Consider the following 15,710-nt stretch of genomic DNA (forward strand, 5'->3'; position numbering starts at 1 on the left):
TTCAATACTGCAGTCTTTAATGGAAAAAATACACTCATTAAGAACTTTATTTGCAGGAGTGGGGTTTAGTCCTAATAGTGCCAATGTATAAAAAGGTAACCAGCATCTTTCCGCCAATTAGCAGCCCATTATAAAAACCAGCTGTGACTTTGGGCCAGTCATTCTCTTTCAGTCCAACTCACATCAAAGGATTGCTGTTGTGGGGAAAATAGGAAGAGGAAGGTTTGATATGTTTGCTGCCTTATTTATAAAAATAATTAAATCATTAAAAAAAATTAGTTGAAGGGCAAGCAGGTTCTAGAGCTGGATACTGGTATTAGATCATGCTCTAATTTGCAGTATCTAGTTGGGAAAATATACTTCTAGACCAGTGGTTCTCAACCTTTTTAATGCCGCGACCACCAACCGGTCGTAAGTCGAGGACTAAGCCGGCCGTAAGTCAAGGACTAAACCGGTCGTAAGTTGAGAACTACCCAACCGGTCGTAAGTCGAGGACTTTCCCTGCCCAGGAGCGCCGCACATGCGTGGTTCCACCCCCTGCGCCGGCCGAGGCATAGCTGGCAAGCGGCAGAGACGGAGCAGGCCGACCACCAGCTGGCCCAGCCCAAGGGAGGTAAGGCACCCGCCGGAAAAGGGGAAAAAATGGCGGACAGCCTTGCTTGGCGACCCCCGTGAAATGGTCGATCGACCCCAAATGGGGTCGCGACCCATAGGATGAGAACCGCTGTTCTAGACCATGGTCTGCTAAAATCTTCAAATATTTTGGGGCAGTGTTTAATGCAACCAGTAAATGCAGGGCACATATATAGTCTGCTGTCTAAAATGCAAGAAGTCACAACAGTTCTATACTTTGACTACACTAAAGATGCACCATCCATATCTACTGTCCTAAAAGTATTCTCAGCACTTCCTTCACCCTTCATTCAAGTCATTAATAAAAATATTGAAAAGAAGATGTCCATAGATTGAACCTTGTGGCACACCATAAACTTTGCTCCAGTGTGATGACATCCATTAGAATCCTCAGAATTCTTCAACTATGTTCTTAATTAATTAATGTCCTTTAGCAATATTTATTTAGCTTATAATCAGCATGTCACAACTACTATTGTCAAATGCTTTGCTGAGATCAAGGTCTATTATGTCTACATCCTTTCCGTATTCTTAGAAACAAAGCAATCTGATCAAAGTCCAAGATAAGATTAATTTGGAAACAATTGCTCATGCTGGCAAATACCACGCTGTTTTTGAAATCGGCTCACTTGCTTTATGATCTGCTCTAGAATCTTTCCAGGTATTGATGTCAGGCAGTTGCGACTCTTAATTCTTCAGATTCCCTCCTTATTGTTTTTAAAGATAGGAATATTTGCATTTAGTTCTCCAGGATTTCCCAAATATAATGCATAAAGATTTATCCAGAAATCAACTAAGGCCTAGGAAGCAATTCATCTGCCGTGGACATTTAAACTCAAAATCAGTAGGAATCTCTGAATAGATTTTTAACAGTTTTATCTTTAATCCTATTTTTCTAGTTGGATTCCTATAACATTAGGAGTCACTGGTCATACCTCAGTTCTAAATTTAAAACTATCAGATTATAACAATAAATGCAAAGATACTGCCATTATGAATATCTCAGTGTTGATTTCTAAAGCTTTATTGGACAATCTGTGGACCTTTTGGTCAACATTTCAGAGATATTTATATTTCCTTAACTAAACAAACAGAATGACCACAGGCGGGCAAAAAAGCAGTAGGAGTGAGAGTCTTCCGATTTCTTGCTGGCATCCCCATTGATTTTCTTTGTGGGAAGTTGGCAGGGGGTGTTGGAAATAACAATTATGTGACTGCGGGTGACCTAATGGCACAGCAGTGCTGGAGGATTCACAACTTCACCAAATTTCAATCCCATGGCAGTGATGGGTCCTGGATTTTGAATGCATTCTTTATTTTAGCCCATTTGTGGTACATTGATTCAAAAAATTATTACCTTATGATGTATCATTTTGCCTAACAAACATTTTATAGTAATATTATTTGTTCTGAGAAGTTTATTTTATATATACACATATACATATAGTCCATGCTTAATAATCATTAATTTAGCCACTATTTGAAATTACAACGGTGGTGAAGAAAGTGATTTATGACTGGTGCTTGAACTTACATACATGTGATCATCATTTGGGCCTTCCCAGATGCTGCCAACAGCCAAAGTCAATGGGGAAATCGACAGAAGGTTGCAAGTAATGCTTACATGATGTCCCACTTAATGACTGTGTGTAGGTAATTTGCTTTAACAACTGTAACCAGGATTGCTGAAAATGCTGCTGCTAAACAGGACAAGTCACGTGTTGTCTCACTTAATGACCACTTTGCTTAGCAATGGAGTTTCCAGGGCCAATGTACTTTTCAGCACAAATAATATTACTATTATAAAAATATGCAGAATGTAAATGTTCTTAGCTATAAGCTGCCCAGAGTAATTTGGGAGTTGGGCAGCATATAAATTACATGAATGATTTTGATTTCATTAATAAATATTCATGCAAAGGTTTTTTTTCTCTAAAGGAATCTAGAGTTGTTTTCATATGATGGCATTTAGTGCTACATCTTTTTTTTTTTCACTTAATGAATTTGATGCAAAAATTGAAGAAAAGTTAGAAGACAGAATTACAGGTAATCCCCGAGTTATGAGCGTTCACTTAATGCTCGTTCAAAGTTATGTGATCAGCGCCCCCTAGTGCTTACGAGCAAGTCCCGAAATTATGACTATTGCAGCACCATGGCAGTCATCCGCCCTTACGAGTGACCACAGAGGCTCTGTGTATTCACCCTATTCCCTTCCCCACTCCTCACAACTGCTTCCCTCTCCCTTCCTGCTGTGCCGGATTCCCTTACCTTGCGAAATCTGTCTCCTCTCTGCCACAGTTTCTTTCCTTTGAGGGAGAGGAGAAAAGCTTGCAAATGGGCACAACCTTGCTCTCAATAAGGCCGGCACACACAAGCAAGCAGCGCATACGGGTCTTATTGTTTGAGAGCAATCTTGCTGCTGTGCTTCTGCTTTCCTGCACTCAGACGGAGCTGAGAAATTGAAGGTTGTGCCGCTGGCGGGCCAGGCGAGGAGTAGGTCGGGCGGGGTGGGTGGCTGGCTGTGGAGGGGGATCATGGCCTCTCAGGTGGTTGCCGCCGCTGCCAGCTTGGATGCGGGTACAAGGGACCTAGCCCCACAATGCCTCCCCACTCATTTGAAGGCTTTGTTCTTGCCCTCAAACTAAGTCCAGCGCACACAAGCGAGCCGCTCAGCCAGGCCACTAATGGTATTGGTTCCTGCGCCTGGCCAACTCCGATTCCACGCTTTGCCCCATAGGCGTGCAAATGAAGCAAACACTTCCCCCCCCCCCCAGAGAATGGAAGCTTTCAGGGCCATGATCTCTTTTGCAAAGAATGGGTGTTTGAACTCGCGCAATATTACGGCACCCAGGAGCTTCCATTGTCAGCACAAAAAGCATTTGCTAACTTTTCTCCTCTCCCTCAAAGAAAAGAAACCGAGGCAGAGAGGAGACAGATTTTGCAAGGTGAGGGACTCTGGCGCGGCAGGAAGGGAGGGGGAAGCATGAGGTTTCTTAGTGGGTCAGAGAGGCCTTGGGGACCTGTTCCATCACTAGCCCCCCTGGCCTTCCTTACACTGAGATATCTCATGTGCACTTAATGAGCCGCATGCGTTTTAACGAGCAAGGGAGTGATCTCGTTCGATTTACGAGATTCACTCTACGAGTTTTCAATTTACGAGTGGAATGGGCAGGCTTTATTACACTCGTAACTCGGGGACTACCTGTATAAATGGAACATTACAACATTCGTTCATTCCCCCTATTTCCTGTCCTTGAAATACTGCATGTAGGAGGTAGAAAAACCTCATAATAGTCAAATCTAGAAGCATCTTAAGACAACATTAAACCTGTGTAAAGGTTCAATGTTCTGGTAATAAATTCCAAGATGTTTAACTTTTAAAGTACATATGTACTTCCTATTGTTTGTAGTCACACCTGTTTCCTGCATTTAATGTGGTTCCTTTCATAAATGTTCAACCTATTTCTTATTGGGTCTACTAAATATAGTTTTCTCCAAACACACAGGTAAATAGTTCAATTCCTTTAAAAGAGGAACACCTTTCTTTACAAGACAAATTATTTAGGCAAAATTAATCATGTGTAAAAATAAAAAGTTTAACTCTACAATAAACCTTTTTTTATATAAAAAAAGTGTTTCCAATTACATTTTTTTCAAAGATTGAGAACAAATATAATCAGGGATGTATATCAAACTATGCATAACACATACTGTAATTTGAGTTGGGCAGCCACATAAATGTATCAATTAATCATATTCGTGTTATATTCTTTATCTTGAAAATGACCATCTTTCCAAATAGGACAGGTAAAAAAATGATATTCCAAATAACATTTCAGATTTTAAATCATACCGTACCAAGACATTTTGAGAATGTCATTGTAGAAAAACTACTTTTTTTAATGAAGTAGCCTCATTAAAAATTACAGTTAGAAAAAAACTAATACCAACTTAAAAAAAGAAAAAATAGCAGAAAAGAAAACAAAAAATAGAAGGAAAATAGAAAAGATAGAAAAAATATAATTTAAAAAAAGAAATATATAAAGAAATGACTTCTCCCTTCAACACAAGTACACATTTAGTAACTTATACATCCTCTTAAAATGCAGCAAATGACATCCTCTTCCCATATCCGATCTCTTATCTATAAACAAATCCTTAAAGTTTTGTCATTTCAGTCCTGATGTCCCAAAGGTACTTTTCCAAAAGGCAACTGGACTTATTAGGGTTTTTTTTCCTTGAAAACATTTCACTTCTCATCTAAGAAACTTCTTCAGTTCTGCTTCTTAGATGAGAAGCAAAATGTTTTTGAGGAAAAAAACCCCATCCAAGTTGCCTTTTGGAAAAGCAGCTTTGGGGCAATTATGACATGGATGACTGAGAATCTCCATAGATATTCAGTCCTGGCATCAGCAAAAGTATATGAAAGGTTACCAGAAATAACATCTTTATTTTAATTTTGATTAAATAAACCAATTTTCTATTCCTTCCTATTACATCTAATAATCTCGATCTTTAGCCTGTCAAATAATGTCCTACAATGTCTTTTTTTGGGGGGGGGGGTAATATTCTTACAAAATTCTTCAAAGCTTTAACAACCTTCTTTTATGTTTTCCAAAAATCCTCAATCTTGGATTTAAAACTTCTTTCACTAAGGCAGGCATGTCAAACTGCCAGCCCATGGGCCGGATGCGTCACGCCAAAACCACGCCCACCCCATTGCCAGCAATGGGGGGAAAGTTGCGATATGTCACGCGACATCACATGACCTTGTGAGTTTGACATGCCTGCACTAAGGATTCAAGGAAAGTCATCTGGTACTATAAAATCTGTTAATCCAAAGGTTCCTAATAAAAGCAATTTCTGAACGTGATTAGAAAACAAAATATGTGAACCCAATGTTCTTTCAAAGTAATAACTATAGTTTGAGCAAGTTCTTTATTCCCTTGTTTCCCAGAGCTCTAAACCTACTAGAGACTGTAACTTGTGGTCTCCTCATAAGAAACAATTGTCTGGAACACCTGCTGGTAATCTCAAGTACTCTTCTTGTCCAGAGAGGAACTAAAAATTATAAAAGAGCTGGTCTACTCAATAGCTCTTCGTTCTGTTGTCACGTCTGCTTTTTGCCGAACTGTCTTCAGTCTGCCATTTCTTCTCCTCATACTACTATTGACAGATCTATACATTCATATCTTCTACTGCCTATATTGTTTCATTATTTATTGCTATTTATTCTATTGCTGCTTCAGACAGTTTCTAAAATATTTTAATTGTATTGTTCAATCTTCTTAATCATTTTTCCTCAACATAGCAAGAATGATGGTCATTTGTAACATTATTTTTAAAATGACTAAATATCAATTCAACCAATGCCACCAGAAGTAGTCAATGCCCCAACATTGGATGTTTTTAAGAAGAGATTGGACAACCATTTGTCCAAAATGGTATAGGGCTTCCTGCCTGAACAGGAGTTATCATTCTGTTAATTATTTTTTCTACTAACAACTTGATTTTGAAGACTACTGTTATCATCTTGGTCTACAATTGTTTGTTACAGTGAAAAAGGAGCAGATTCTTCAAGGTATACAAAATGACNTTAGGGGGAGATTATCAGTTTTAATTTCAAGCAACAGAGTACTGTAGCAAACAATGTCAAACACAACAAAGGCTTGCCTGTTTTCAAAGAGGAACATGCAGAAAAGTTGACTAAAGTTTCAAGAGTCTGGTCCAAGTTGTTAACTAGGCCCAGCATCTAAGATCCAAGAGTAGAATTCGCATACGGGAATCATGCATGAACCAGATATTGTTTCCAGCAAAGAGAACAAAGATAAATCATGTCTTTTTTATAGGCTGCAGCCAGCCTATAAATTAGAATGTCACTAATTAGAATGTTTACTCCATTGCTTGCCAAGTAATCTTACAGACTTGCTCTGCTCTATCTCCTTTCCACTTATCTACTGCAAGGACTGAGAGACCTTATGTCATCATCACCTGACAGGTCCAGCTGTTCAGGTGATGCTTGTGATTGATCAGCCTCATGTGATATCTGGCTCTGTCCCTCCTAAGGCTGACATTCCATGGACTCAGCTGGAGCAGTTTCCTCAACTTCAGATTCAGAATCTGAAACCAGAGTCTGGGTCATGACACATGTTTTAAAGATTCAGTTGGGTCCAAGATTTTCCATAATTCATTCCTCCAGCTCATAGGTAGTCAACCTCTCAGGCATCTAAAGGGTCACTAGTATGTCATCCTTTGAGCATTTGCTATCTTGCATGTACATAACATGTTTTTCCATCTGTATTTTTATGCCATCTTTGATGCCAAATTTAAAGATGGTTCTGTGCAAATTTCTGCTTTTCTAGTTGGTCTCCAAGTGAGATCTTCAGTACTCAACTTTCCACTGTACTATGTTATCTGAAGTTTCTCCACTTCTGATTTTCTTAGGTTACACACTTCACAGCCGTAGGTCATAACTGACATTTCTATGATACTGAAAAAAATTATCATTGCTTTCTGTTGGATGAAAGCTAACTCGTTCCAATCTGCTTCAAATGATATCTCTTCATCAATTTTGTCTATGCACTGAACACTTGGCCAAAGTAGATGTAAGAATTGACATTCTTTATTGGCTCAGAATCTGCTTTGATGAGTAAAATTAGTTTCATAAGCATTGGGTCTTTTTTCCTATTAATTTTTCAGGCTAACTAGTCTGCTGGCCATATTGAGCATTTAAACACTCCTTGGCTCTTTGGACACTCTTTGTGGCTAATAATCACAATGTCATAAACAAATTGGAGTTGACCTTAAAAACTGTGATTAAGAATGAAAATCAGGTGTATATCAGAATATATAATAAAGCCTACACAGATCTATAGACCAATATGATCAAGTCCTGGGGTGGGGGGAACAAATAGCTCTAGGAAAATGAGCAACACACACACATATCCATCCACTGTTAATTTATCTATTTCTAAAGGCTGCCTTTAATAGCTGTGTTTCCTCATCAGTTAAAAACCCACAAGTGATTTTGAGTTAATCCCCCGAAGAGAGGATTGGATTTCAAAAACTGAGAAGGGATATAAAATGAGTCATATCAGGAGATCTAGTCCTATCCTGTTAAAGATTTTAAAAAAAATCAACAATCACAAACTCAAAAACAGAAAGATAACAATACTTCACCAATAGCTACAGATTATGAGCTGTGACCCTAACAAACCACTTGAAATTTATTTAGACTTGATTCATTTTTTCATTTATTTATGATATACCTAAATCACACAGCTGTAGAATATTAGAAACTGGTAGATTAGCTGTCTAATTAACTGTCTTAACTATTTTATTTCAAGGCTTATTATTATAGTATTATACAATAAATTTAATTCAACATTCATAAAAAATAAAAAGTACCTGAAAATCATCATATGGAAAAAGTAGCAGCTCACGCAAGCCATCGTTGATTATTTGAGTTTTCTTCTGAACAATTATATTTTCATAGTCTATTGGCTCTATTAGCTTTGGTTTTGCCTGAAAAGAGGGGAAAGTTTTAGTGAATAAAGATTTTTATTCTTGTACCAAAATATATTTTAAGATGCTATACATATTCATGAACCTCTATGCAATACAATCCCACATATGACTACTCAAAATTAAATACCATTATTTACATTGGATTTATTCCCTAGTTAAGAGTATACAGAATTACTGATTTTATCAAGAAAGGACAGTTTTGAATGTAAAATTATGTGTTTATAAACATATATGGAAAAATAAGCATTATAGTAACAAGATAATATGTAGTTCAGTTCTAGATTTATAAATGAAATGCAGTCAATTCTAAAGAAACAAATGCAATTGATTTTAATCAGCCCATAGTTTTTCCATTAATTGATATCGGTTTTCCTGGTCACTGCATTTTAATCGATTAGCTAATTTATTTTGTTTATCTAATAAACAACAAAACCAACAAACTAAAACAAGGTCCATTAAATAAATACTAAACAGCGACCCAAGCCTGAGACCAAAGGTTTTCAAAGATTTTCAAAGTTTTCTGGAACTGTAGGAGAGAGGGCGCTGTCCTTATCTCGGGGGAGGGGAATGCTGTTCTGGGGGAGGCAACAACAGGGAAGGTTTCTAGGTCCCACAAGATGGAAATGTTTAATGAGGAGGACTTGGAGCACAACCACTCTGCTGGAATGCATTGAGCGGGCAGAAACTATTGGAGGCAATCAGTCTCTCAGAAAGCCAGGCTCTATGCCATACTCATGTTCTCATGTTCAAGAGAAGCTGAATAAAATCTACTTCACAACCCAATTCTAAACCAAAGGATTCAGGGAGACATACAGTATGTTGTGGCTGTACTTAATGTATAGGTCCAAATATAATCTTGTATCTTCCATATTTAATATAGAGCTTGAACTAGGATTATAATTATTGGTAGCACTAGGCATTAAAAACTATAGACACATACTTCTAGTTTCTTAACATTAAAACCTCATGCTAATAAGTTGAAGATTATTATAAAACACTCTAAATTATTTAGATATAGAAACTATTTCTATTACTCTTCATCTTAGAGAATGATTGTTTTCTAATCCTTCGATCACAAATCTAGACAAATCTCCAGTTCAATTTCTGAAAATATTATGGCATCAAACACAATTAATATGTTTTTACAGTATTTTTGGTGTTAGCTACAAAGGTTGTTTTGACGTAAGAAAAAAAGAGAACAGTTTACTTTTGTGCTTGAAAATTTTCCCAAATACTTAGGTTTCTTTAGAAAAAAAACTATAGAAAAGCTTAAATTCCAATAACTGGAGTTGCATAGAGAATGTGAAATTAGATTTTTTTTAAAATATTACATTTCCATTCTAGGATGAAGTACAGTTCTAAAGTATTTCTAGGGTAATGATTTCTTAGAAAAGTGTTATAGAAGCACAGTGATCTAAAGATAGGTTGGTCAAAGAAGATTGCTTCGCGCAGTATAATGCCTACCACATGGAGATATTGTCTTTGAATAATGTTATTGGAAGGAGTTCAAAAGAACAAAAGGTTACATTTTGAAAGATTCATTATGAAGGAGAGGCTACAGAATTAAAACTATGAAGCAAATTATTTTTTTAAGACTGCATACTATGTATCATTATAGCAGGAAAATATGCTTTGTTGATATAGCAGAGTACACTTAGTTCAAAGAATAATAACATCCACATTTTAAAAAAAATATAGACAAAATTAATTTTGAAAACACTAACTTAGCCATTGCAAAAACTTAGTAAAAGAGCAAATATAGAGGACGTTAACAATAAAAAACAGGAAATACACATCTACATTTTTCTGCTAATTGAAAAGCATGTTGAACATTATATTCAACTAATTCATTTAATTAATTTAGACCAGAAAATGTACCAAGACAGTTATATGTCAGTTCATATATAGTGCTATAGAAATACCTTCACAGAAATGAATAGTTAAATCTAAGTAGTCTGCAGATGGATAATTAAGCATAAAAACTGTTAAACACAGTTTAATAATTATTATCCATTATTACAACTGGATAAGAAATAAATTACCTTTCTAACTAACAATATAATAGAGATAACAAGCAAATAATAATAATAATAATAATAATAATAATAATAATAATAATAATAATAATAATAATAATAATAATAATAAAGTTGGAAGGGACCTTGGAGGTCATCAAGTTTAACCCCCTGCTCAGGCAGATAACCCTATACCATTTCGGACAAATGGCTGTCCAGTCATTCCCACCTACAATATAGTAATTCTAGAGGTAATCCTTGACATACAACAATTTGTTTAGTGATCGTTTGAAGTTACAACAGCACTGAAAAACATGTCTGTTTTTCACTATTATGACCGTTGCAGCATCCCCATGATCACATGATCAAAATTCAGATGCTTGGCAACTGGTTCATATGTATAACAGTTGTGTCCTGGGGGGCATAGGATCACCTTTTTCAACCTTCTGACAAGAAAAGTCAATGGGGAAGCCATTCAATTAACAACCATGTTACTAACTTAACAATAGAAGTGATTTACTTAACAGCTGTGGAAAGAAAGGTTGTAAAATGGTGCAAAACTCCCTTAACAACTAGCAACAGAAATTTTAGGCTAAATTGTGGTCCTAAGTCAAGGACTACTTGTACTAGAAATAGCTTACTTTTTAATATATATTTATTGTTTCATCACAGAGAATAAAATACAAAACAAAAAACAAGCAAAATGAAATAAAATAAAAGCATACATTCAACCCTAACAATAACATCCTACATGTTAAATATAAAAGAAAGAAGAAAAGCAGTTACCAGGTTGAACTAAACATTACACTAATCTTCAAATCCCTCTGTTAACCATCTGTTATTATATTTAGCATGCAGAAAGTCTACAAATGGTTTCCAGTCTCTTATAAAGCTGTCTAGTCTCTAATCCAGGCAGTTAATTTTGTCATCTCCGCTAGTTCAGTCAATTTCAAAATTCATTCTTCAACAAATAGCTTTCTTTATTATAAATATTTAACAATTGAATGAAAATTTAAAGAATTTTCATCAATGCTATTATTTTCCTAATGTGATAAATAACAAAATTTTGATTGACATTCTTTTTTCAGAAATAGTTTAGTTTTACAAAGACAATGGAACCTAAAAGACCAATGTTCTAATGTTAATATTATTTTGAACTGCCTTATGGTTATTTAATTATATTTAGGCAATACAACTATTAGTATTTTGTTCACTGTCATTTCCTGTATTGTGTTACATCTGTTTGTACTTTACAGTATTGTACAGTACAGTACAATATTTACAATATTAAAAAAGCAGGGCATTACACAGAAAGAACAAGTTCTGAAGTTCTTTTTTTCAAAGCACAAAGAAATATAATTTTATTTTTTCTATGCTACTGAATTGAATATAATGTATTGGCATAATAAAAAGAATATTATGATACTACAATTTAAAAACACTCTTATAAAAGAGTCAAGTTTAACTCATGGATATTACATGGACAAATGTTCTTCATCTTGATCTGATTTTAGTAATAATTAATAGTTATTTCTCAGGAAACTCAGGATCCTGTCCCTTCATCTCTCTTGTTGCCTTTTCCTTCTTCTCTTTCCCTCAGTTTTACCAAGCATATTTTGAACAAGTCTTTATAATCAAATCCCAAACAAATTTGAAGCATATTTGAAGCAATGGTCTGTTTTTATACTATTCTGGATCAGGGGTCCAAGCTATCAGCAAAACAATTTGAAAGAGCTGTAGTTCTATATTGTCAAGTGGAAAGATTTTCAACACACATTATTGTTTTTGCATATGCTTCCTGAAAACTGTTTCCTGACTGTATCAAAACAGGCCATGTCATGGAAAAGTTCACCATAATGAAGCATTTGGTTAAGATAGCTCTTTCAAATTGTTTTGTTGATAGCGTGGACCCTTGATCCAGAATAGTATAGAAACAGAATATTGCTTCAAATATGCTTCAGATGTTTGGGATTTGACTGTAAAAACGTGTTCATAATATGCTTGGTAAAACTAAGGGAAGGAAAAGAAGGAAAAGGCAATCTGAAATGGCAACACAAAATTGAAATATCTGCATGTACCATAAACTAGTTAAGTGTAATGACTGCTAGTCCAATATATTCCTATCCCAATTGGAAATTAGTCATTTTTTATAACCATTCATTTCTTTCTTCAAACAAATGATACCTTCAGAATGTTTTTCTTGTTGTTATACTGAATATATCTCCCCTGAATTTCTGGATATAAGGAAAACTATGTAACCCCACAGCAAGGCCTTATAGTAAGTTTTTTGTTTGTTTTGTTTCCCATAGATCAGCAGTCCCGAACCTTTCAGGCTCCATGGACTGGCAGTGGAGGTGTCAGAAGGGGAGGGGATGATTTCTCACATGCAACCTAATCCCACACACACGCAGATGGAGCTTCGCACGTTCGCCTGCCGCTTGTGTGGCCTGATTCCCAATGGGCCATGAACCAGAACCAGTCCATGCACCGGGGGTTAGGGACCTTGCAGTACAGCATGTATTATGTATTATGTTTCAAAGACAGGAAGACCAAATAACTGTCCTCTTACCTGTCAATTTTCTCTTATAGTTCTAACTCTGGACCATTTCTCCCTCTCAGACTAACCCTGAAAAGGTTTTAAAAGGTTGGGAATGGGAAAAAGTAGCAAATGGGATTCAAACTCCTCTCAGTATTAGAATGGAAAAACACATTTCAGAAAACCATTATTTCCTTGTAAAATAGTAGGTTTTCATGCCTAGATCATGAAACTTTATGTGTAAAAATTGAGTGATAGCCTTGGATTTCTGTTAATACTTTAAATGCTAGTTGTAGAGTCTATTTGACATTACATACATTGGACAAGCTTAAGTGCAGAATATATTTCTACCTCACTTAATGCAAAACCTGCTAAATTTCAGAATAGCCAAATCAAAATATTAATTATTCTTATGGTTAAGACAAGACAAGAAAAGACAAGACAACCTTTATTGTCACATTTTTCTGTGAACACACTGGCACACATTAAAAAATTCTGATGCCTACTCTCAAAAGAAAATATATATACATACCTATACATGTACATACATATATATAGCCTACACACATACACACACACACACACACATGCATACTCACACACACATATTAAGAACAATGCATTTTGAATACATAGCAGAAAAAAGAGTCTGGAGAGTTAACAAGATTGGTACTATATGGTACAAAGCTATTACAGAAAAGCTATTACTTTTATTAACTACAAACATATATTAAGATATTTAATATAGCAAACATATTTTCTTCAAATTATGTATTTTAAGGTTCAAACATTGGACATGTTAGCCTACTAAAATTTAAGACTCATTAAATAATTGCTTTTGTGCTCATGTACGTTGAGCCAACAAGATGGTTCATCTTCTCATTTTGCAATTGTATAAATTATTCCCGTTTGTTTTCTTTAACGCAATTCTGTTCAAAATATATTATTTCAGAAATATTACTAAAAATAACCTTGTATTTTCAGTAATGTGCTTTCTTTTTCAATCCTTAGCTTTTCTTGAGTTTTATTTATTTATTTATATTTCATATTTCTAAACTGCTCATCTCTCTTATTCAAAATTTCCTATGAAAATGCGTTATATATCTACATTTAGATCTAACAATGGATTTTAAATTAAACTAATTAGTCTGATTGAAGAAACTCTTGTAAGACATTTGCTCTGAACTCATCTGCGAGTCCAGATCTACAAAAAAGGAAGGAAATGTCATCATCCCTAACAAAAGAATACAAGGACAATATATTGACTTTGGCATTTGCTACATTGATACCAACACTTTTACAGGAAAGCAGAATCTTTCTCATATTCTCTTAGAAACATTTTCCATTTATAAATAGCTTCACCACATGAGAAAAAGATTCTACTCTAGAAAAATTATAGACAATCTACATCTNATTAAAAAAGGAAACCTAGAGGGGGAAAAAGAATACTTTTTTCCTAAAAAAAAAAAAAAGGTGATCTTGGGAGATCTTCCCTAATATTATTCCCACAATAACAACACTAAGATAAGTTGTTCTGAGAGAGAAAGACTGAACTATTTCTTTTTTAGTAATCTCCATGGTTAAATGGGCAAACTCAACATCTTATCATTACACTCTTTGATTTTCCTATTTTCCTATTTATGCTATTTAAAATACAAACAATGAAAAGGAAATAGATATGTCCCTTTCTATTTAACACTATAAGGTTTATCAGAAAGCTGTACAGAACTTGTTATAACTATAAAAAGAAATCTGTATTTCTTCTCATCAACCTGTCTCCAATGCAAATCTTTAAAGCTTATATCAATTGTTCCTATCTTTTTCTTGAAAAGTTGAATAAGTGGAGAAATGGAACTATATACATCAACAAAAACTGAAATATACTAGACTATCTTTAGAAAGCCTGCATTTAAGTTTGGGATGTCCAAAATGACAGATGTTAAATCAGTTAACAGTAACATAAAGCTAGTATTTGGAGAGAAAAAATGCAAATAATATGTTTAAGAACAATGGCATAAGCAGCACTTTCCCCAGTATGGAAATTAATAATTCAAGTAGTTATATTCAACTCTGTTATCAACACCATCAAAATATTTCATCTTTCCTATATTTTTAAGCCACTGAAGTCATTCTAGCGCTATATTAGAGCACTAATAAATAGGATATGAACTTGGAATGAGAAACAATTAGTAAAAAAAGAGAGAAATAATAAAAATGTATACTGCATTACAGTAACCCAAAAAACATAGAGTTAGATTTGATAAGGTATTGAAGATCTATGACTAAATATTTTTTAAAAATCAGTATATTTAAAAGAATTTAATTGACACTGAATTGAATTGTAATAATAATATTTTTTATGATTAACAATACCTCAAGGATAGGAAAAACCAAATACAGGTAGTCCTTAACTTACAACCACAATTGAGCCCAAACTTTCTGTTGCTAAGCGAGACATTTGTTAAGTGAATTTTGCCCTATTTTACTATCTTTCTTGCCACAGTTGTTAAGTGAATCACAGCAACTGATAAGTTAGTAACCTGGTTGTTAAGTGAAATTGGTTTCCCCACTGACCTTGCTTGTTAAAAAGTTGGAAAAGGTGATCACATGACCCCGGGATGCTGCAATGGTCGTAAGTATGAACCAGCTACCAAGCACATGAATTTTGATCACATGATCATGGGTATGCTGCAGAGGTCGTAATTGTGAAAAATGGTCATAAGTCACTTTTTTCAGTTGTACTTTGAATGGTCACTAAATGACCTGTTGTAGGTCGAGGACTACCTGTACATAATAACTGTGGAATGAGCTGCCCCCAGAGATCAGGGTGATCCCTGATCTCCCTTCCTTCCGCCGCGCCCTCAAGACATGGCTGTTCCAACAAGCGGGACTGGCCTAGGATAATTTTTAAGAGGGGTTTTTAGAGGGGTTTTTAATTATATTTTAATCAGACAATTTAAATATTTCATTTTAATTAATTTTAACTTTGTGATTGTTAT

General features: G+C 35.1%; 1 protein-coding gene across 1 annotated transcript in view; it reads right to left on the bottom strand.

The window, feature by feature from the left end:
* DOCK9 (dedicator of cytokinesis 9) overlaps nucleotides 1-15,710 on the bottom strand; it is a 92,746-nt gene that overhangs the window by 74,370 nt on the left and 2,666 nt on the right. Inside the window, exon 2 of the mRNA XM_015810146.1 lies at nucleotides 8,041-8,157. Within this exon, the coding sequence (XP_015665632.1) occupies nucleotides 8,041-8,157 (117 nt within the window). The remainder of the gene's footprint in view (nucleotides 1-8,040; nucleotides 8,158-15,710) is intronic.

Source organism: Protobothrops mucrosquamatus, unplaced genomic scaffold (genome assembly GCF_001527695.2).
Source record: "Protobothrops mucrosquamatus isolate PMUCROS unplaced genomic scaffold, P.Mucros_1.0 scaffold_35, whole genome shotgun sequence".
NCBI classification, from domain to species: domain Eukaryota; kingdom Metazoa; phylum Chordata; class Lepidosauria; order Squamata; family Viperidae; genus Protobothrops; species Protobothrops mucrosquamatus.